Source organism: Anas acuta, chromosome 11, assembly GCF_963932015.1.
Source record: "Anas acuta chromosome 11, bAnaAcu1.1, whole genome shotgun sequence".
Taxonomy (NCBI): Eukaryota; Metazoa; Chordata; class Aves; order Anseriformes; family Anatidae; genus Anas; species Anas acuta.
This window is the reverse complement of record NC_088989.1, coordinates 22,214,097-22,237,173: the sequence shown is the minus strand read 5'-3', so window position 1 is coordinate 22,237,173 and position 23,077 is coordinate 22,214,097. Positions and strand designations below refer to the sequence as shown.

The window sequence follows — 23,077 nt, the reverse complement described above, 5'->3', positions numbered from 1 at the left end:
AAACTAGCAGTAAAGGTTTTCTTAATCCTTGACAGTCTCAGAGAAACCAAAATGTCAATTAACCTAGTCAATTAACTTAATGGTTAATTTTGTGGAGATACGTGCCTCACAAATATTTCTCTTATCAACACCTATGCCTGTCTTTATTGATAGTTCTTGGTAGTTTCCTGAAGAGATCACTTAGGAAGGTAGTTACCAGTTTAGGACTTGATGGATGTGGTAATCTGAGTATTAATTGTGTAGCCCAGGTTAATTTCATTCCTATTTGTTCAGGTGAAATAAATATTTTCTGAAATGTTTTTGTATCAGTGCTTGTGCTGTGTTTTGTTGGTGGTGGTTTTTTGCACTTAAAAAGTAAACAGTGGTCTGTATTTGGAAACCAGCTGTTTATATTCATTAGGAGGTTTCTTGTATTATTAAAGTCCACATTAGTTTCTGAATTCTAGAGACCGTCTATTAGTGATCATACATGAAACCTCTTCAGGATGGATAAATTGGTAAGCAGCTCCAAATGAAGGAGATGGAGATGTATTGTTTCTTTTTTTTTTCCTTTTTTTTTTTTTTTTCCTTTTTTACTTGTAAAGCTGATATTCCATGTAGAACCTGTAGAGGCAGAAGATTCATCTACCGATCACTGGTGTGCAAGAGGCTTTGCTTTATCTCTTCAGTAACCTCTGGGCCTGGTGTGCAGTTTGAATACTCAAGTGTCTGCAGTCAAGAAAAGGAGACCTGTTGCTTAGCTAAGATCATAGGTTGCCTTGTTAGGACAAACTGTACTGAAACATAAAGGGCTGTAAGGCTGTCACTTCCCACTGACCTCTAGTTCACCAAATATTCCACTGTGAAATAATGGAACTTTCTGGTCAGAAGAGACTTTTACAGAGGCTACCAAATATGTTAGAGGCTCTTGCGGAAAACAAGAAAAGGTTCATAACGCATGAAAGTGCCAAGGTGCTCTTGACTCTTCCAGTTAGGAAAAGGCATTTTATCTGCTCTGCAGCTTTCTGAAAATTGACACTGGGTTTTCTTAAGAAAGGAACGTTCAAGAGTTAAGGAGAATCTGAGGGAAAATTTTATCAGGTAAGCATTTCTTTGGACACAACGTTGCCTTACCCATCTGATTAACACAAACTACATATTCTTTTTGCCCCAAGTCTGCATATGAGTTCAAGTACAGAACATCTACTTAAAGAACTGTCAGTATGTTCTCGGAATTCTAAATTTTGACATTCTGTCATAGATCTTTAATTGGACTTCTAAGCCAGCTTTCTTAGCAGTCTGCTAACCATCAGAGTTTGCTCTTTGCTCAATAAGTTGATGGGAGTGCTGATCATGTGTAAAGGGAGCCTTACTGATGTGCCCTATGCAGTCCCATGGGACTTGTTACTCTTCCTCTACATTGATATCATCACAAGGCATGTCAGTGGCCAATGAACAGCTGTTTCTTATACTGATTCTTGTGCCTTTTCTTCTGCATCTATACTTTGTGGTTGCTGAGGCTGTTAAATGCTGGTTAGGACTTATCTAGCAGGTGGTCACTGCATGATGACTCTTGGGAGTCATCATGCGGCACTTGAAGGGCAAGCAGGCGATCAGGCCCAGTCAGCATGGGTTTATGGAAGGCAGGTCCTGCTTGACGAACCTGATCTCCTTCTACGACAAAGTGACGCGCTGGGTGGACGAGGGAAAGGCTGTGGATGTGGTCTACCTTGACTTCAGCAAGGTTTTTGACACCATCTCCCACAGCATTCTCCTCAAGAAACTGGCTGCTCTTGGCTTGGACTGGCGCATGCTTCGTTGGGTTAGAAACTGGCTGGATAGCCGGGCCCAAAGATTTGTGGTAAATGGAGTCAAGTCCAGTTGGAGGCCAGTCACTAGTGGCGTCCCCCAGGGCTCGGTGCTGGGGCCGGTCCTCTTTAACATCTTCATCGATGATCTGGACGAGGGCATTGAGTGCACCCTCAGTAAGTTTGCAGATGACACCAAGTTAGGTGCGTGTGTCGATCTGCTTGAGGGTAGGAAGGCTCTGCAGGAGGATCTCGTGGGGGACTTCAACTTCCCTGACATATCCTGGAAGCACAACACAGCCCAGAGGAAGCAGTCTAGGAGGTTTCTGGAGAAAGTGGACGATAGCTTCCTGACGCAGCTGATTAGTGAACCTACCAGGGGTGGTGCCCTGCTAGACCTTCTCTTCACAAACAGAGAAGGACTGGTGGAGGATGTGATTGTCGGGAACAGTCTTGGGCAGAGTGACCACGAAATGGTGGAGTTCACTATTCTTGGCGGGGCCAGGAAGGGAACCAGTAAAACCACTGTATTGGACTTTCAGAGGGCTGACTTTGGGCTGCTCAGGACACTAGTTGGTGGAGTCCCATGGGAGGCGGTTCTGAAGGGCAGAGGGGTCCAGAAAGGCTGGGCGCTCTTTAAGAGGCAAATCCTAATGGCACAGGAGCGGTCTATTCCCATGCGCCCAAAGATGAGCCAGCGGGGAAGAAGACCAGCCTGGCTCAACAGAGAATTGTGGCTTGAGCTTAGGAGAAAAAAGAGGGTTTATAATCTTTGGAAAATTGGGCAGGCCACTAAGGAGGACTATGAGGATGTAGCGAGGCTGTGCAGGGACAAGATTAGGAAGGCCAAAGCTCATCTGGAGCTCAATCTGGCTACTGCTGTTAAAGATAACAAAAAACGCTTTTATAAATACATCAACACAAAACGGAAGACTAAGGAGAATCTCCATCCTTTACTGGATGCAGGGGGAAACTTAGTTACAAGAGATGAGGAAAAGGCGGAGGTGCTTAATGCCTTCTTTGCCTCAGTCTTTAGCGGCAAAACCGGTTGCTCTCTGGATACCCAGTACCCAGAAAGGGTGGAAGGGGACGGGGAGCAGGATGTGGCCCTCACCATCCACGAAGAACTGGTTGGTGACCTGCTACGGCACTTGGATGTGCACAAATCGATGGGGCCGGATGGGATCCACCCAAGGGTACTGAGAGAACTGGCAGAGGAGCTGGCCAAGCCCCTATCCATCATTTATCAGCAGTCCTGGCTATCGGGGGAGGTCCCAGCTGACTGGCGGCTAGCAAACGTGACGCCCATCTACAAGAAGGGCCGGAGGACAGACCCGGGGAACTACAGGCCTGTCAGTTTGACCTCAGTACCAGGGAAGCTCATGGAGCAGATCCTCTTGGGAGTCATCATGCGGCACTTGAAGGGCAAGCAGGCGATCAGGCCCAGTCAGCATGGGTTTATGGAAGGCAGGTCCTGCTTGACGAACCTGATCTCCTTCTACGACAAAGTGACGCGCTGGGTGGACGAGGGAAAGGCTGTGGATGTGGTCTACCTTGACTTCAGCAAGGCTTTTGACACCGTCTCCCACAGCATTCTCCTCAAGAAACTGGCTGCTCTTGGCTTGGACTGGCGCACGCTTCGTTGGGTTAGAAACTGGCTGGATAGCCAGGCCCAAAGAGTTGTGGTAAATGGAGCCAAGTCCAGTTGGAGGCCAGTCACTAGTGGCGTCCCCCAGGGCTCGGTGCTGGGGCCGGTCCTCTTTAATATCTTCATCAATGATCTGGATGACGGCATTGAGTGCACCCTCAGTAAGTTTGCAGATGACACCAAGCTAGGTGCGTGTGTCGATCTGCTCAAGGGTAGGAAGGCTCTGCAGGAGGATCTGGATAGGCTGCACCGATGGGCTGAGGTCAACTGCATGAAGTTCAACAAGGCCAAGTGCCGGGTCCTGCACCTGGGGCGCAATAACCCCAAGCAGAGCTACAGGCTGGGAGAGGAATGGTTGGAGAGCTGCCAGGCAGAGAAGGACCTGGGAGTGATGGTGGACAGTCGGCTGAATATGAGCCAGCAGTGTGCTCAGGTGGCCAAGAAGGCCAACGGCATCCTGGCTTGTATCAGAAACAGCGTGACCAGCAGGGCTAGGGAGGTGATCGTCCCCCTGTACTCGGCTCTGGTGAGGCCGCACCTCAAGTACTGTGTTCAGTTTTGGGCCCCTCGCTACAAGAAGGACATGGAGGTGCTTGAGCGGGTCCAGAGAAGGGCAACGAAGCTGGTGAGGGGCCTGGAGAACAAGTCCTACGAGGAGCGGCTGAGGGAGCTGGGCTTGTTCAGCCTGGAGAAGAGGAGGCTCAGGGGCGACCTTATCGCTCTCTATAGATACCTTAAAGGAGGCTGTAGAGAGGTGGGGGTTGGCCTGTTCTCCCACGTGCCTGGTGACAGGACGAGGGGGAATGGGCTAAAGTTGCGCCAGGGGAGTTTTAGGTTAGATGTTAGGAAGAGCTTCTTTACTGAAAGGGTTGTGAGGCATTGGAACAGGCTGCCCAGGGAGGTGGTGGAGTCACCATCCCTGGTAGTCTTCAAAAGACGTTTAGATGTAGAGCTTAGGGATATGGTTTAGTGGGTACTGTTAGCGTTAGGTTAGAGGTTGGACTCAATGATCTTGAGGTCTCTTCCAACCTAGAAATTCTGTGATTCTGTGATTTTGTGATTTATTCTGATGCCACTTCAAAATACATGTATATGTTGATAAGGTTTCTTGGTAAGATCACTTCTTGATTTGCCACTTTTTCAGTTTGATTTGACAACAGTTTCATTGCACAGCACTTAGTCAACATTCTTCAGCTCAACATTGTTTTGATATAAAGTTCTGTATCATTGCATAGCTCTTACTAGAATTTTCCTCAATACTGCGCTGTCATTTCCATAGGGTGCTATTTCCCTGGCTGTTTTCCAGCTTCTGTCATTCCTAAAGGTTGAGCTTGGATGGTTTACAAATGAACAGACAATCAAAGTGGAGATGCTGTTTATTTGCTTAATGTTAATTGTTAGTCATAAGAATGTGACTGATCACACAGAATAAACTCTTATGAGAAAATGATGAAACAAGGAAAAAAGGGACAGATTTTTCCTCTGAAAGTGTACAGTCCTACGTCATGTTTTCCAATGTTTTATTTAAGATTGGTAAATTTGTGTTCTGAAATTAAAATAATGCTTGCATTTATCAAATAGCTTTATCTAAAATAAGAAAAGGAAGAATTTGTAAAGAGGTTACCCTGAATGAAAAGGTGGTTGTGACCATATGCAATTGCTTTGGGGCTTACAGATGAGTTTAAATATAAAGATGTTATATCTGATACTTTATAATAAGTGAAATCATAATACTCTTTTTAAACTTTGAACTTCAAAACAAAAGCTTTACTTCCTTTCTCTCTATTACTCATGAGTTTGGGCCTTTTTAAATGCATACTCTGTAAAATAAATTTCTATTGGTTATAAACCCACTTACAGGAAAGGAGGAATACCTAGCACTAGAAGGGTATTTTGAGACCAGTAAATTTGAGTGTGCGGTTTGTATTACTTCAAGCTTTGTTCACATGTTTTAAAGAGTGATCAGGAAATTTCACATATGGTATTTTTTAAAAAAGCTGCAACAAAGTTATTTTAGTAAGAAAAATGAATGCATGAATTATTTAAAATAGTTGGTGCAACTGTTCCTTCTAACTAATCCAGGCACTTGGAAGGCAATTACACTGAGATTTGACAACATTGCCAACCCACTGCACAGTGCTTTATGCCAAAAGCTATTGTTGTTTTATTGACCATGTTAACCATTACATATGCATATGAAAAAACAGAGGCATTTTCATTGGGATTATCCTAATAGCATTAAGAGATTATTTTTAAATTTCCTTGGAAGGAAATTCACTTAAATGAGATTACTTATTACTTCACTGGTTTCCTATCGAGCTGCTATGTTTAGGTAAGTGGAGTCCATTAGAGTATAAAGTTTTAAAAAAAAATGATTTTATACATTAATGATTTCAAATAAAGGAGAAGTACTATATTTGTGCATAGCTTCTTTTGAGGAAGTTAAGTTGATGTTCTGGTTAGGAGAGATAACGCTTTTTGTCCCTCTTGGTGGCCCCCCTAGTGTCACCATTAGTTGCTAATTACTTGCAAACAAATAAACAATTAACTCCTCGTGCCTCTTGGTGGGAGAGTTTTCATTGACATGCTAAAACTTTCTAATAAAAGATTTTAATTAATGACGTTGCAAATCCAACCCCCTTGTCAACATAGCTATAAGGAGGACTTTGGGAGAAATGCAAGTACAGTATACGTGCTATGCTAGCTGAAGGTGAAATCATGGCAAGTACATCGCTGTGTGCTGCTAATACATCGGCGTCTCAGAATCTTTCAGAAAATAAAACCACACAGTGTTCCTTTTCCATTGAAAGTATTTTGGGATTGGAGCAGAAAAAAGATGGCATTCCTGCAGTGAAACCTCACAGACCATGGATGGATGCATGCACCAACTTGGGTAAGCCAGCAGTCTGTTTTCTAACTTCTCAAGCTTTTAATCTTTTTAAAATGTATATATTGTCATGTTTCTACTGAAAACCAGTAAATAGAAGTTCGTTTGCTTGCTTTTTCTAGTTTTAGGTGATGACAGTAATTCCCATCTGCAAATCCCTGTTGTTTCCTATGAAAATTCATTATTTCATGCTAACAGTGATCCAATGCAAGAGGAAAAAGTTTTGAAATGTGAAAAATATTTTTCAGTCACTGAAAGGCTATCTTTCAAACGAGAATTGAGCTGGTACAGGGGTAGAAGACCAAGAACTGCTTTCAATAGAAACCAGGTAGGGATTTTCTTACTATTTAATAAAGGACTAACAATGCAGTTTAGTAAATTGTTGGTAGAAGCCTAAAACAGCTGACTAATTTGATATTGTATATCTCTCCATACAGAAGTGTAATTAAGAACTAGTGTAAATTCACAATAATGTTACTAGCTTCATCTCGTTGATGTTTGTTCATGAAAGCAGAACTGTCCAAGCACTGCTTGGAAGTCTTCTATTAAACAAATTAAGCTGTTTCTATTTATTTATTTATTTTAACTCCTATAACAATAGCGATGATTACTCAAAAAGTTTATTTTAATCTCCTCAGATTGAAGTCTTGGAAAATGTTTTTAAAATGAACTCCTACCCCGGCATTGATATTAGAGAAGAACTGGCTCACAAATTAGACTTAGATGAAGACAGGATCCAGGTAATTAAATTGTTTCTTGAAAATTTCCATATTTCCATCCATGTGTACTGTCTGGTGATATGTGTGTACTGTCTGGTGATATAAATAGACAGATGATGGTAGTAACAATAATTTTAATATCAATTTAAAACAGTGTGCATTTATACATAACAGTATGCATTGAGTGATTTGAGAAATGACAGCCATTGAATTCGTTCTGCAACCCCAACCCTTTTTCCATAGCATCAATGAGACGTTTATCACTAATATTTCTGTGATTTCTGCTTTGTTAATCTCTAGTTGTTTGTGGAACTTGATCACTTGCTCCCTGGTTTTAAAATTATGCATGTCAAGATACTTAAAAAACAAATTTGAAACAACTATTGAAGTAATTTCTTGGAATGCATTAGTAGATTAGCATTTTGAGTGTCAGGAGAGTACAACTGTGTTAAACCAGCATTTGAGCCTATGCCATGTATCTGGCCAAAAGCAAAATCTACTCAGGATTTTAATTATTCATTTCCAGCTAATCAAATGTGATAAGCATACCATAAAAATTAGAATTCAGGCCTCGCCTTGATATTTATTACGGTTTTGATTTGAGTTCTTATTGGGCTTGATGGGGAGTTTGGTGCTGCTATTAATTAAGCAGTTGAAGTTACACCTTCAGACTTGTATGTGAATTGCAGCTGCTCAGGAACTTCCATTCAGTGTCACTGAAGTTGATACTAATTTTTGTATTAGTGAAGCTGGTTCTCATTTTCCAGCAAAACTGAGGGCATTATTTTCTTAGTCTTAATTAGTGCTGGTCACTGTCTTCAGATTTTAACTTTTTATTAAGCTTCCAAACTACTGGCATTTCACAAAATACTGTAGAGTTGTGTGAATATTTTTAAATTTCAAAGCTTGCTGTGATTACAGTGCTGTATTTCTGAAAACCATGACTTTTGTTTCAATTTTAGATCTGGTTTCAGAACCGTCGTGCAAAGCTGAAGAGATCACACCGAGAATCACAGTTTCTAATGGTGAAAAATACTTTCACCTCCAGCCTGCTAGAGTAGAAAGGATGGTTTGCCACTATACTACTACAATAGAACATGAAGAATTACTAGTTATTGTCATAATTTGTACTAAGTAATGATGTACTAATTATATGATTTTATCACTAGATTTGAAATGTTACAATGATTTTCAGTCAAATAAACTGTAAATACTCGAAGTATTATTATAACTTACTTTTTGTGGAGAAAGTCAACTTTTCTATATATTTTAATAAATACTTTCAGAAAAGTGTATATATTTTTTTACAGTTAAAAAACACAAACTCTGGGTTGCACAAGATTTTCAGCTTGTGTGAATTACTGCAGGCTTAACTGATAGAGACCTAAAGCTACATAATTTTGAAGTGTAAAATACTCAATATGCAAAAAAAAGTGCTTGATATATGAAATTGTACATTGCAGTAGAATTTAAATAGCTATAAAAAGAACATATTTTCTAAAATAAAAAAAGTTCTCCATGAAGATGGAAGGACTAGCATTCAGCCGACTGTTTTCAGTTTGAACCATTGTTTCACTGAAAAAAAGCTTAAAATTTTAATATTCTTTTATATATTTCAATTCATTTATATTTGCTTGTTTAATGCTTCAACTCAGCTATCTCCTTCGTTTTCAGTGTGAGTGTTGCAGTTCCAGAGTTGCCATCATTATCTTGTAGTGACAGAATGCAGCATTTCATAGGATCAAATCAGTTGGGACCATATCAGCTATCCAGATCATTGCCATTAATTTTAGGTTGTTGAATATTTTTTTATCAGACACTCTATGAAAATTAATTATCCTCATACTTGATTTTCAGCCAGAAGTCAGTATGCATAAGGATGGCCTTAAACTATTTAAATAAACTCTGTTTTTCTACATCATGGCCAGAGGTAAGTACAGGTCTGTGCTGTTGCATGTACAGCAGAGCTTAAAGCACCACATGCTTGAAGTGCTGGTGTCCTTCAGTGAAACTGGTCCACATTACTTACTAGAGGCACATGTACATGGGTCCAGCTGTATGTGCATAAACTCATTTTGTTAATGCAAAGTGATGGCAGATGGTCAGTAGAAGCACCGCCTTTAATTAAAATTTCAACCCACAACAAATGGTGAATCTTAAAGAATTTAGGCATAAGATTTCATTAATTGGGTTTTCCCACTTGGCTGACATGAAAAATAAGTTTTATTTTGAACCAAAACTATATTTGCAATAGTGAAAAAAATGAGCTGAATCATTTTATCTGCTGCAAAGAAAAGGTTTTTAATATGCAAGATTGAAAAACAAAAAGAGCAAAACTCTGAAAAGTAGGGAGCAGAAATTATGTGAAGAATGCTTATGACTTTGAAATCCTCTTTGTATCTCATTCTAAGTTTAGATGTTTGACTCTTCTGCCTTGAAGGAATGCCTAGCCACTGAGCTAATACATTCTGCTGTTGATTTCCACATTTCATGAGGAAACATTTTTTTTCTAGGAAGTACTTTGATATTCGCTGGAGGAAGAACTTGAGCCTGTCTTCAATCTACATGCACTCACCACCAGGCCTCTGACACTTGGTTTCTTTGGAGTCACTTATGAGTAAATGAAAGTCAGTTTGTCATTGTTAATACATGTTAAATGTAAATGGGTGGGGGGAAGAAAAGGGAGGGAGGAGGTGCAGAAGAAATTGTATAAATCCTTCTACTGTCGTAGTTGTCTGAATGCAGTTAGGCTAGTAGTACTTTAATGTTTAATAAGAATAAAATGACAACAGAAATACTTTTTTTTTTTTTTTTCTTCTGGCATGTTACTTTCAATGCACTATAATCTCTAGAGGTAGGGTTAAAATTTTAGACCTGTCTTTACTACTTCCAGACCATTCTTGATTCTTTCTGATGTGTGCTCTGCTTTTCTTTTAGCTTACTTTCTTAGAAATCTGTATTTTACATTTCAGTTGTAATAATGGATGCCTTAATGTAGCTTTGCTGAATGTTTGCAAGTTATTGCAAAGTACAGTTAGTTTAGGATTTTACCAGATACATCATACATCTCATGTCATGAATGAAAAGCAAATTGTTGTTCCCTGTAGAAAATGGTGTCCTACAGAATAAGAGGTAAGCTTAAGAAAAGGACTGATGTTAAAAACTTAATCTTATGTAGTTTCATAGAAAAAGCTAAAGGAAAGGATGATCCAACATCAGTCCTTAGTCAATATTTTAGATGATAGGTTGAGATGTAAGACTTTCAATAAAATCCAATTCTATATTTCCTTAAAAATATTATTTAAATGCTGCATTATTTTAGAGCTAGATTACAGGTATTTGCCATTTTGTGTCTGTAACTTCATGGGTTTATTGCCTTCATTTTTGTAGAAGTCCTAAAATCTTGAATTGCTTGACTTTGCTTCTGGAAAGCTTATTTTAGTGTGGAAGCACCAAGCTTTTACCCGACATTGAAATATTAATTATCGATGCTTTGTTAGATTTAGGAAGTGACAATTACAATAAATATTATTAAGTGAATTTCTGTTGTTCTCTTAAATATTTTTGAATGCAGGATACAATCACAAATAAAGCAATTTAAATGGAGCCAAATCCATTAGGAATAGTTTTAGAGAAAGGGAAACTCAATTCAGATACAGATCTTATTTGAGGTAAAGACAATATCATGAATGCATGAGTTCCTATTTTGTTTTTCTTCACACCTCAAAACATATTACCCATAGCTTAACTTTAGTGCTGGTAATTTGAAACCTATTGTTAATTTTACTGCTGGAAACAAGGTTTCCAACAACAACAGATTAGAATAATCTGTCCAGATTGGTGGCTAAGAACCTCACTCTATTATCTAGCAAATACCTAAATACACCTAATGTCTTTTATAATGGAACTTGTCTCAGGTGTCGGAAGTCGGACAAACAATTTAAGAGAAGGAGAAAAATAATAGCACCAGCTCTGGTGTCCAGCTTTCAAGCTTTCAATTAGCAAATGTTACTAGAAGGATGGCTTGTGTAAGGAAGGTACTGAGAGCTGTGCATAGTCCTGTGAGGGGCACAAAGTTGAATAACATGATTGCATTATGTAATTCATCTTGGCTTAGATCATTCATCCCAAAGTAAATAGTTAAAAGAGAACCTTTAACTTCACATTTATGCCTATTTTGACCAGTTTGGGTTTAAATTGTGGCAATGACTTTCTCAAATACATTTGAATTTCTTTTCCATCTTAAAATATTAGTCTGTACTTCATAGGATTTTCTAAGCTTGTAACTCCTGATAATATGAAGCTTTCTGGGCTGTCTTTGTAGTGCATGTAATACTGCTACTTGGACTGGCTGTGCCTAGGCAACTAAGAATAACAGGTGGGACTGTCAGAAGAAATCACTGTGCATACTGAAATCTCATCCCATCCCAGTTCTGCATACTTTGTCTTGCAGTGTTTCTGTTTACCTACCTTTCAGAACTGTGATCAGAAAAGTATCATTCATCTTGGTTCCTATTCTGACCTTCATATTTGTGAAGCCACAGCCTCCTCTTCTCCCATCTGTGTTGCCTTGCGTGGGCTCCAGTGCTCATTCTGTGGGAATAAAAATGTTGTTTTTGCAGAGTTACATTGTTTTAAAGTAAGGAATCTGGTACTGAGATATGCTTGCAGTGATAAGAAAATTTAGCAGGCGACCTTGTACAATGCAGACAACCAGACTCCTTAGAACAATTAGGTGAAAATCACGGTGTCAAGTCAGGTAAGTGAAGAAACATTACCACTTCAAACAGTAAAAATAGTCAAAAGAAATTTGAAATTTAACAGGCCCGCAACTGAAGGCCATGCATTGTCTGTGAAGCATCAGATAGATTGTGAACCTGGATTACCCACTCAGTGGGGAAACAGGAGAGGGTCCTGTCATCAAAAGGTATATAAACTGTGTTTTGGAACTAGTAGGCACACTCTCCTGCTTGTGGTGCGCCTGCGATTGCAATCGAGAATAAATTACTACTTCACTGAGATCCTCGCCTGAGCCTAAGTTATTGGCTGTGGAGTGTTTCTCACAATTTGGAGGCTTGTCCGGGATCCGGTCACCTACCAGGGAGCCCCACCGCTGCAGCAGCAGAAAGGCATGCCCTGCTGATTTCAGTGGTCCTGGGCATCGATGGTGGTGGATCTGTGGAGAGCTGACAGAGGGTCCAAGACTGATTAAAGAGGCAGGATCCGTGAAGTAGTGGCTAGAGGAAGAAGGTAGGCACTCCAGGTTTAAGAACTGATCTGGTAACTCTGTGCACAGACCAAGGTAAGAAATACTAAGCATTGCCTTGGGGGTCGGGTGAGACTCTGTGTGATGTGTGATTGAGATGTACTTCTGCACGAAGGGAGTGTGCAGTCCTGATCTGCAGTTCTGTAGCTCCGTGAGGGGCGTAGCCAGCGACCGACGAAGTGTGAGATAAGGGAGAAAAAGGAAGAGTCTCGGGAAATTTGGTGTACAGTAAGCCCTTGCACAGGGAAGTGCTGCTTGGCAGTACACCAGTGAATCTGGTAAACTCAGGTGTGCGGTACCCCTTGCACGGTGAAGTGCTTGGCAGTTGTGATGGTTTTACCATGCTAGGCAGCTAAACACCACAACCACTCTCTCACTCCCCCTCCTTAGATGAGGAGGGGAAGAAGTAAAGTAAAGAACAATTCATGGGTTGAGATAATAATAATTTAATTAAAGGGGAAATAATAATAATAATTAAGGAAAGATTATTATTAACTAAACAATTTAACTAAAGGGAAAAAAAAAAAGAAGAGGGGGAAAGGGAAAAAAGGGAGGAAAACAAACAAAACAAATAAAGGCTATGTGGAAGTGCAGAGGAAAGAAATTACTCTCTACTTCCCTCAAATGAGCGATGCTTGACCATGTCCTTGAAGCAGGGCCTCAACGCATGTAGCTGGTGTACAAGAGGAGGACCAACGTTTTCACAATGAGAGCCCATTAGAAATTAGAGAGCGATTGCTTAAGAATGAATAGGTGCTATGTACTGCACCTGTGCTGCGCTTAGGCCTCCAGATAACAGGAGCCCCTCATGGTTCAGACTTTAAACAAGGGGTCAGAGATAAGGAGGACTGCTTACAAAGGGACAAGATAAAGAATGTTAAACATACAGGCCTCAAGATAACAGGAGCCCTCAGACCCGAGAACCAGATCAAACCAACCTTATGGCCCAGATTGTGACCAAAGCCTCAGAGAGCATGCGTAAAGAGATGAGGTGTAAGTTCAACCCTGATGAAGACATCTTACTTCATCCCCATGACCCTCAATGCCCACTACCACAAGGCACTGAGCAAGCGCAGAGCGGAGGAGTTTATGGAAATGACTTATTGGAGCTAATTTTAATACTAAGCGGGGACAGGTTATGCATATGTATAGGCGTGTTGGGAAACTTCATGCATATGTAGCTCTTTACTGCATATAACAACGGCAAGTTGCTGCGTTAGGCACGCATGACTTTGGTGGGACTACCCCCATGCCGCCCAGCACTGAATAAACATACCTACTTTACAATCTTACTGATTGTGAAGTCAGCTTTCTGTGAGTCACTAACACTACTAACACTTAACTGTGTATCCTCTTAGGTGAACTACCCCTCCCCCCCCCCCCCCTTACCAGCAGAGAGGTTAGGAGTTTTAAGAGGAGATGAAGTCTTTAACTGAGGACCCCATCTGGCTAGCTGAACTATTAGACCAGTTCCTACTACCTAATTTATACTCTTGGGAAAGGGAATTATGTCTATAAGTACATGTATGTTGTTTATAGGGAAAGAAATGGGAATGATCAGGAGGAGAGCTGCTATACAAAAATGGGAAAGAGCTCATCCTCCAGGATCAGGGGTAATACCGGCAGGGCAGAAAATGCTTCAGAAGGTGGGGGGATGTAGTGAACAGTCACTGAGGGGCTCTCCTGCGGGAGGCCCTGAAGGTGTGCATCAGGAGGGGAGATGAGAAGGAAAAGCAGAGAGCAAAACTCACGATATTGACAGTGCAGCAGGTAGTGAGGCAAAGGGTTGGAGAAAGAGGAAAAAAATCTTCAAGGGGAGTCAGGGCCAGGATGGAAAGGAGAGGAAGAGAAATGAAGGAATAGCAGGCAAGGAAGGCTGCCTGTGTTGCAGCCTGAATCCTAGCAGGGACAGGCTTTGATGGGATGTTTTAAGTGTGGCCAGGCTGGCCACTTCAGGTAGGAATATCCGGAGTGGAAGAAAGATGAGAAAAGGAAAATGGGATTAAATATGGTATACTGATATGTTGTTTCAGCATCCTGGAGGGAGAAAGGTATAGAATTAAGTTGGCCAATGACTGAACCTTTGGTGAAATTAAGTGTTAAAAAGGGTTACTGGAAGTGTTGAAGGTTTGCTATGTAATGTTTGACACAGTTGTTTGAAGTTGAATGAGCAGGGAAAGAGGATGTAAGCATAATCTAAGTAACAGTCTAGAAGTTTTGCTGTGGTGTTTGGTCAGTTTCCCATGTATCAGGGAAGGCCAGGGGGCCAGAGGGGGCAGCCTGCTCCACCAGGGGCCTCTCCAGAGGCCGCAGGGGGGCTTCGGCTCCGATGCCTGGAGTGCCTCCTCCCCCTCCTTCTGCACAATTTGACCCTGTAATGAGTTGATCGATTTACAAGGACAGTGAAAAACTTCCAGCCAAAAAGCTGGCTAGTTTGAAACAGTCTTAAATTACCAGTTAGCTGTGAAAGCCCACATTTATGTTATATATGGCGTGGTAATTCGTGTTGAGAAAATGGTTGATATTAATAAAGAAGGGGGAGATTTGGGAATGTGGCCATGGGGGTTGGAAAGCCCCGTGGTTGAGATAACATTAGGCTCTTAACGATGAGGCCATCATGAATGTAAAAGAGTTTAGAGGGAACAAAGAAGGGTGATTCAGGAGACTCCATGCAGTCTGGGGTTTCTTGTTCTCCAGCTGGTTTCTTGTTCTCCAGCCATTAAGGCATGGAAGTTTCTGGGTGTTTACTGTTGCTGTTATATTCAAAGTTGTTTGACCAATGAAAAGTTGTTTTGAGAAGAACTGCTGTGGAGAGAAGGGTATAAGAGGGGAGCCTGACCTCAAGATAAATAAAAAAAAGGCAACACCATGAAGTTATGTCATCAATAAAGAAGCAGGAAAAAGAAGTGAAGAGGAACAGGCTAGCAGAACAGACATCAGGTTCGATCTGCTGTGGAGAGAAGGGTATAAGAGGGGAGCCTGCCCTCAAGATAAAAATAAAAGGCAACCAGGTTTGATCTGTGAAGAACGGGATATATAAGGCCTGAAGACCGAGTTGCTTGACAACTTAAAGCAAGACATATTGTTCAAAAGGAATGGAAAATGGAGACTGTTAAGTCATGGAACTTAAAGGATTGTTTGTTACCTTTCCTGATTGTACGTATGTATAGGTGTACTTGGTTTAGTATATAAAGCAATGTTATGTATATTTAGAATGTTTGATGTTCATGTGATTCAAAGATTGAAGCTGAAATTTCATTAAGTGGTATATTCTTTATTGCAGTGCTGGATGCACGGGGGATCTCTCCACCTATTGTGCATAACCAAAGCGGAAAACAATCTTGAATTTATACAATCAATCTATTAATATTCTACAGGCGTCTATACATATTCATCACCTATCCCCACCTTCCCTCGTTTCTCATGCTAATTAGCTTTTTGGCACCTTGCGCTTGCATAGAGCCTCCCAAGAATTGCGGGCAGGGGTCTTCGGGACGTGGGCAGGGGTCTTTGGGAGGAAGACCCCGAGTCTTCCTCACAGTGTACTTTTCACCTTTGGTCAGGAATCTGCTGAGTTGGCACGTTTCTTAATTGCAAGAGCTGGCTTTTGCTGATTCTTGTTTGTTGTATCTTTATTATGAATTCTAATATTCTGTTTTGAGATTTATAGTCCTTACATCTGTTTCTCTGTCTGTCTGCCGCTTCCTTATCTGGGGATTGTCCTTGCCTCCCCAATGTCTATTGTCCTTGCCTCCCCTATGTCTCCTTAATCACGTGTGTGCGTGTTGGTGGAGCGTAGACTCCCTGCACACCCAGTGCTGTTTACTTGCCTTTTATACCTTTTATAGCTTTTATACCTTTTATCAATATTCTTTATAAATATAACTAAATTCAGATTGAGTTGAGACTTCATTTATAACAAACATCACTCTTAAAATGCAGTTACCTGGCTAGATATTTTAATGAGACTCAGGTAGGTCACATAGAAAATCTTGTAGTCATTCTTGCTTAAATGAGAGTTGAGCTGATCTTCCCTGTTTCTTCTGTGAAGATATGGTGCTGGACAGTAAGATCCATCACAACTTACAGTTTAGTTGGAATGGTGTTGTCAGGTATTTTTATTATTACCGTCTAACTATAAGCAAATAATAACAAATAACAAACTATAAAAATACTATAACAAACTATAAAAATACAAACTATAAAAAAATAACAAACTGTAAGCAAATAATAACAAATAATTGTTGTAACTTGCTATCAACATGCTTTAACTTTCTGGACAAGCATTAACAAATGTTGTTCATTGTGTTTGACCAGTCTCTTATTATCTGAATATTTTTCTTACTCTTTCTAGAATTTAGCAACTGACTCAATCTTGATATCGGACTGCTTCAAGTTGTTGTTTTACAACAGCATGCCAGACTGTAAGTATCAAGGACCTTGAGTAGTTTGAAAAGTAGGGCTGTCAGCAATAATTGCTATTCCTAACAGGGCCCTTCCTCTTCTTAAGTACAGTTTTGTAAAATTACTGTATAGATTCTCTTGTAAACCTTCCATAAAGCGTTCTAATTTTTTCTCTGGAATATTGTTATGTATCTGTCATATAAACAGACTACAGTTTCCATATGCTTCCAGCCTTCATATTTTCTTTTGTTTATATATTTCCCTTAGCGCAAGCAGAATGAGGTGCTGTTAACAAAGTGCTTTCCAATCATCTTCCATAATGGTTACACAACAGACTTCAGAATTCTTCTGGACATACTCCTATTGTCTGTAATGGTATCTGTTACTAGTATCTCTGTTTTAATTATAAGAATCTTCAAAACATTTTCTTTAGCTTTAATTACACGTAGCTTTTGGCCTCAAATAGTGAATGATGTCATCCTGAAGTGCTCAAACAAATTGCTCTCTCTGGGTCAAATGGGAAAGGGTTTAAGGCAGGTTATGCTCAGTCAGGGGTCCCTTAGTGTGCTAGGATTAATTTCACAGACATTGCCACAGGATGCTATAGATAGATGAATTTCAGGATAGGCTGTTAAATCAGCTCCCCCCTGCGCAGCCCCCTATATCCCTGAAGAAAGAAAATGACAAGATGTCTGGATGGAAGGCATTGTGCTGTACTAAGAAGAGGTTGAAATTAAAAGTAAAACTGAGAAACCCTTGTGTTACTTTTGTTATAAATGAAGTCTCAACTCAATCTGAATTTAGTAATATTTATAAAAGAATGTTATATACGGAGTGGTAATTTGTGTTGAGAAAATGGTTGATATTAATAAAGAAGGGGGAGATTTGGGAATGTGGCCATGGGGGTTGGAAAGCCCCGTGGTTGAGATAACATTAGGCTCTTAACGATGAGGCCATCATGAATGTAAAAGAGTTTAGAGGGAACAAAGAAGGGTGATTCAGGAGACTCCATGCAGTCTGGGGTTTCTTGTTCTCCAGCTGGTTTCTTGTTCTCCAGCCATTAAGGCATGGAAGTTTCTGGGTGTTTACTGTTGCTGTTATATTCAAAGTTGTTTGACCAATGAAAAGTTGTTTTGAGAAGAACTGCTGTGGAGAGAAGGGTATAAGAGGGGAGCCTGACCTCAAGATAAATAAAAAAAAAGGCAACACCATGAAGTTATGTCATCAATAAAGAAGCAGGAAAAAGAAGTGAAGAGGAACACGCTGGCAGAATGGAGACCAGGACAGGAACAGGCACATTGATAGCCTCATGAAGATCAGTTCGGCCAAACTCAGCAAACTGCTCAGAGAAGCTCGTACAGAAAGTTTCTGGAAATAGGCATACTGGAGCTGGAGAGAAGCTCAATCTGAGAAAAGCGGACCTGTGCACACAACTGCCCCTTGCTGGTAAGCAGTTGCGCATTATGGGGAATCATACGTCCTTAGGAACAAAGACTGTCCTGGTAACCTTACAGTTTATTCTCCTTATTAACAATCAGACAGTTTATGATCCTGAAACATGGGACCAAACTGAGGTCAAGGTGTGGGACTCTGCAGCTAAAAACAACAAGGTTGCAGTGGGATTGCTCGGCACCTGGCTAGCAGTCACTGAAGCCTTAAAGTGCCATGTGGGATCACAGTCAGACGTGTGGTTTGTCAGACAGTGAGGGAGCTGTGGGCTCGTTTACTGATCCGACTGCTATGCCATGGGCCCCTCTGCTGCTACTGCCATCGAAGGCTTTTGCTGTTACGCCCCCTGTTGACCTGAACGTGCCTTTTGACCCAGGCCTTGTTGGCCTTAAAAAAGATGAATATGCTTTTCTTTGATCTGAAAAGAACGGGATACATAAGGCCCAAAGACCAAGTTGCTTGACAACTTGAAGCGAGACATATTGTTCAAAAGGAATGGAAAATGGAGACTGTTAAGTCATGGAACTTAAAGGATTGTTTGTTACCTTTCCTGATTGTACGTATGTATAGGCATATTCAGGTTTAGTATGCAAAAGCAATGTTCTGTATATTTAGAATGTTTGATGTTCGTGTGTGCATATTGGTGGAGCGTAGACTCCTCGCACACCCAGCGCTGTTTAATTGCCTTTTATACCTTTTATAATTATTTCTTTTATAAATATTACTACATTCAGATTGAATTGAGACTTTGTTTATAACAGTAAGGACATAGGATTCCCCATAATGCACAACTGCTTACCAGCGAGGGGCAGTTGTGTGCACGGGTCCACTTCTCTCAGCTTGAGCTTCTCTCCAGCTCCAGTGTGCCTATTTTCAGCGACTTTCTCTAGGAGCTTCTTTGAATGGTTTGCTGAGTCTGGCCGAACCGATCTTCATCAGGCGATCAATGTGCCTGTTCCCGTCCTGGTCTCCATTCTGCTAGCCTGTTCCTTTTCATTCCTTCTTTCTGCTTCTTTATTGCTGACATGACATAACTTCATTATATCTTATTGCCTTTTTTTTATCTTGAGGTCAGGCTCCCTTCTCTCCACAGCAGTTCTTTTCAAAACAACTTTTCATTGGTCAAACAACTTTGAATATAACAGCAACAGGAAACACCCAGAAACTTCCATGCCTTAAGGGCTGGAGAACAAGAAACCCCAGACTGCATGGAGTCTCCTGAATCACCCTTCTTTGTTCCCTCTAAACTCTTTTATATTCCTGATGCTCTCATCGTTTAGAGTCTAATGTTATCTCAACCATGGGCTTTCCAACCCCCATGGCCACACTCTCAAATCTCCCCCTTCTTTATTAATATCAACCATTTTCTCGACATGAATTACCACTCCATATATAACACTTAAATAACATTTCCAGAGTGTATTCAGATGCCTCTGGGAGAGCCTTGATTTGCTTTTTTAATAGTTGATTGAGATGAAATGCTTATATTGCAGTGAAATATCATTTTAAAATGAAGCATTAATAATGATTCAAATGTTGCTAAAGAATAAAACCTACATGACTTTAGGAATACAGTTGGATTGAAATGTTTCAAGTTCAACAGAATTTTTTGTTTAAAAATCACTCTTCCATGCAATTTTTAATTTTCTTTGCATCACAAATCTACTTTTCTCTAAAAGTGCAGTTTCATGTAACAACTAATCCAGTGTAACACAAGACTGCTGCTGAAAGATGCAGTCCTGCTCTGCTCCCTGTTTTCTCAGCAAAGATCAGATGGCCATAGAGTCAGTTCAGCTTGCTTTTAGAGCAGGGAGGAGTGATTTTGGTGGCATGTCAGTAAGCTGAACATGATAAACAGAGAACTTAGTTCTGTCCTTTGTTCATATGAATAAACAGACGCAAAAGTAAACAGAAACAGGTTCACATTAGCCTGCAGACACTTTCTTCCAGCAGAGCAAGTTGGCCTGTATACTCTACATGGAACTGTGAGGCCTGGGAAATGGTAATATTTTATGAAGATTTGCATTCATGAATCAGTGATAAATAATTGTTTCAAGAGTGATCAGAAGGCATTTTTATATAGTAACTGTTTTATTTCAGTCAGTTCCTTTTCAGTCTTTCTATTCTTACATCTGATGTTAACTTGAGCCTTTGGGAATGTTGGACTGGAAAAACTTCCATGGTCATTAAATGCAATTTCCTGTAGAAGCCATTATTACCCAGAAAGGTCACAAGACCATTCACTCCTTACTCTCTGAACTCTGCAAGCCTCCGAACACCTCCAAATACCGGAAGGTAGATTTGAGGTTTTTAAGAAGAAAGCTCAAGAATGAGTGTGTGATGTAAAAAGTGAGCAGGAGAGAAATGTGTCTGCCTGCACCATATGAGGGATTCTCTAAAGTCTAGATTATTTAGCATTAAGGACTGGATGCTAATTTTCAGGTCTTGTTGCAAAACATCTGGATAGAGAGGTGGTGGCTGCCAGTGTCAGAGCAAATATAGCAGAATTCATGCATCTAATTCCACTTTCAAGTCCCATATGGACACAGCAGCAGCTAATCTAGAAGTGCCAATAAATGCTCAGACCCAGCAGGAGGCCATTGGCTGCCAGGATGGCATGCTGTGCTCTTCTTGGCATTCCCAAGACATAAGCAGGCAGTTGGATGGAACTGTTCTGGAGGCTGGATCTGGCCTCTGTGGCCCCTGCTATTTTAAGCACCCAGCATTAATATGCCTGGATGACATTAGGAAGTAAGGTCTATAGTGTGTCTATAGAAAAAAGGCAAATTAAAAACAAAAAACATTAACCCTAGGGGTCTTTTCCTAGGGGGGGAGGGAAGGGGGAGGGAGGGGGAGGGAGGGGGGAGGCAGCGTCTCCAAATCTAATTATTGGTTTAGCCTTGAGCATGTGTGCAAGATGTTAAAGCGGGCATGTTTACAACTATGCTTGTTTCCCCATCTATAGAATGGGAACAGTAACACAGATCTTCCTTTCAGAATTCATTTTTTGAATTAATATTGACACATCTCTCAAGGCCCAGTGATTTAAAAGTTGCCTTGAAAAAGACAATAAATTTCAGAAGAAAAAGAAAACTAAATTTCAATTTTATGGCCTAGGGTCACTGTCCTATAGTTGATAATCTTTCACTTAAGTTTAGCCAGATCTTTTGAAACTATGTCATGTTACAATATTGAAGATGCTATCAGAGTACAGTTTTCAGGATTCCTGACAATGGTGGGAATGTTCATGCTCTTGCTGAGAGTGTCTGCATCAATTTCATGCTTTCTTTTGACATTTGCTCTTAAGATTTGTTACTGGAAGATCTTTCTTCCTCCTTTTCATGCCAGACGTTCTTTCTATAGGTGAACCACCCCCATGTTAGTAGGACAGTTTTATGTAAGTGGTTATTCCCAAAAGGTCTGTTTTTCTGCTTTCTGGTAGCTGTCAAATTAAGTTCCAAAAGATCCTTGTGTTACAGGTTTTCTGTTTCAGGATCTTATTTGTGCTTTTATGGACAGTGAAATGATACTTTGTGATTCCAGGCTTCTGAGAAGTTTCTGAGATGCTGCTGATTTTTTAGCGTACTGTCTGCTCAGTTCATGTTAGTTCATCCTCGTTTTCTAGCAGCAGGCTGCGTTTATCTAAAAGAGATGTGATATTGCAATAGTCATGGCTGTCTGACACCGGTGGATGTGTCTACAAGCATGATAGCCTAAAACTTCCTGGCCTAAAACTGAGCAATTTTCCTAACTCCTTTTGCAGTCAAGTTCAGTCTCCGCAGGGAGAGAGATTTCAGTGCTAGAAATACAAAATATGGATGGAGCCAGACCTCTTCCCAATCTAAGAAGGACTTTTTTGTTGAGTGATAGAAATGTTTGGTAGGGATTTCATAACTGTACAGTAGAACTTTTTACTTGAATTTTCATGTATTTCTAGGAACTGCTGAGTTCTCACTGTCCCTTCTGTCTGGGAACAGCTGCTGAGAAAGGAGGAAAAAAAAAGTTCTTAGCTTTAAGCAAGAAGGTAGAGTGGCAACCAAAACCAGCTGTAGAATGCATGATATTGATAACCGTGACTTACAGACATTCTCCAATTCATATGTACTCTATACTATTTTGAAACAAGAGACTGTTGTAAAAAGGACAAAAGAGCCTACAGAAAAGCATTCCCCACAGCCACTTTTGCCCTTACATTAGCTTGCAGCATTTTAGAGAGTCTTAAGTAAAAGTTTTTAACTGCTGTCATTTGATTCCCACATCTCCTCTATCTGTTTCTACAAAAGATTTCAGTGGAAATTATTTTAAATGCGCACAAAGCAATAAAATACTTCTGTGTGCAGTCACTTCATTCATGTTAGTAGGTTGTCCGTTGTGGCGGTATTGGGATAAATGTTTTTCAGATGCATCTTTTTGTTATTAGTTTAAGATGAGATATTGGTGTCCTGGTTTCAGTTAGCACAGAATTAATTTTCTTCCTAGTAGCTGGTGGAATGCTGTGTTTTGGCTTAGGATGAGAAGAGTGCTGATAACACCCCGATGCTTTAATTGTTGCAGAGCAGTGCTTATACTAAGCCAAGGACATCTCAGCCTTTTGCTCTGTCCTGCCAACGGGCAGGCTGGGGGTGCAGTAAGAGCTGGGAGGGGACAGACCCAGGACAGGTGACCCAAACTAGCCAAAGGGGTATTCCATACCATCTGACGTCATGCTAAACAATATATAGGGGTGGCTAGCCGGGGGGAGGGGGCCGGACTGCTCGGGGAAAAAAGAAAAATAAAAATCCTTCCCTCCTTCCCTCCCTCACCGCCACAGCCCCAGCTGCCTTCGGCTCGGCCCCGCCGGGCCCGGGCGGGGGGCCTGAAACCAGGACAATTGGGAAGGGGGCACTGAGGCTTATTTTGTCAGATGATGTTTTTGTT

At 40.7% G+C, this 23,077-nt stretch overlaps 2 protein-coding genes across 3 annotated transcripts in view; both read left to right on the top strand.

The window, feature by feature from the left end:
- Positions 1 to 23,077, top strand: part of IL17RD (interleukin 17 receptor D) — a 93,320-nt gene that overhangs the window by 21,481 nt on the left and 48,762 nt on the right. The window lies entirely within an intron of this gene.
- HESX1 (HESX homeobox 1) lies at positions 6,133 to 8,102 on the top strand. Of its 2 annotated transcripts, none has more exons than XM_068695117.1 (4): positions 6,133 to 6,328; positions 6,445 to 6,650; positions 6,961 to 7,062; positions 8,004 to 8,102. In XM_068695117.1, the coding sequence occupies exons 1-4, from the start codon at positions 6,133 to 6,135 to the stop codon at positions 8,100 to 8,102; spliced, it is 603 nt and encodes a 200-aa protein (XP_068551218.1). The 2 variants fall into 2 exon arrangements, with proteins under 2 accessions (XP_068551218.1, XP_068551219.1); XM_068695118.1 differs by having other exon boundaries at positions 6,141 to 6,328; positions 6,451 to 6,650.

Bases quoted from the DNA above. Each gene is read 5' to 3' on its own strand.
- HESX1 (XM_068695117.1), top strand. From the start codon at position 6,133: ATGCTAGCTGAAGGTGAAATCATGGCAAGTACATCGCTGTGTGCTGCT. The intron at 6,651-6,960 runs GTAGGGATTTTC...TAATCTCCTCAG, and splicing joins CTGCTTTCAATAGAAACCAG to ATTGAAGTCTTGGAAAATGT. The intron at 7,063-8,003 runs GTAATTAAATTG...TTTCAATTTTAG, and splicing joins TAGATGAAGACAGGATCCAG to ATCTGGTTTCAGAACCGTCG.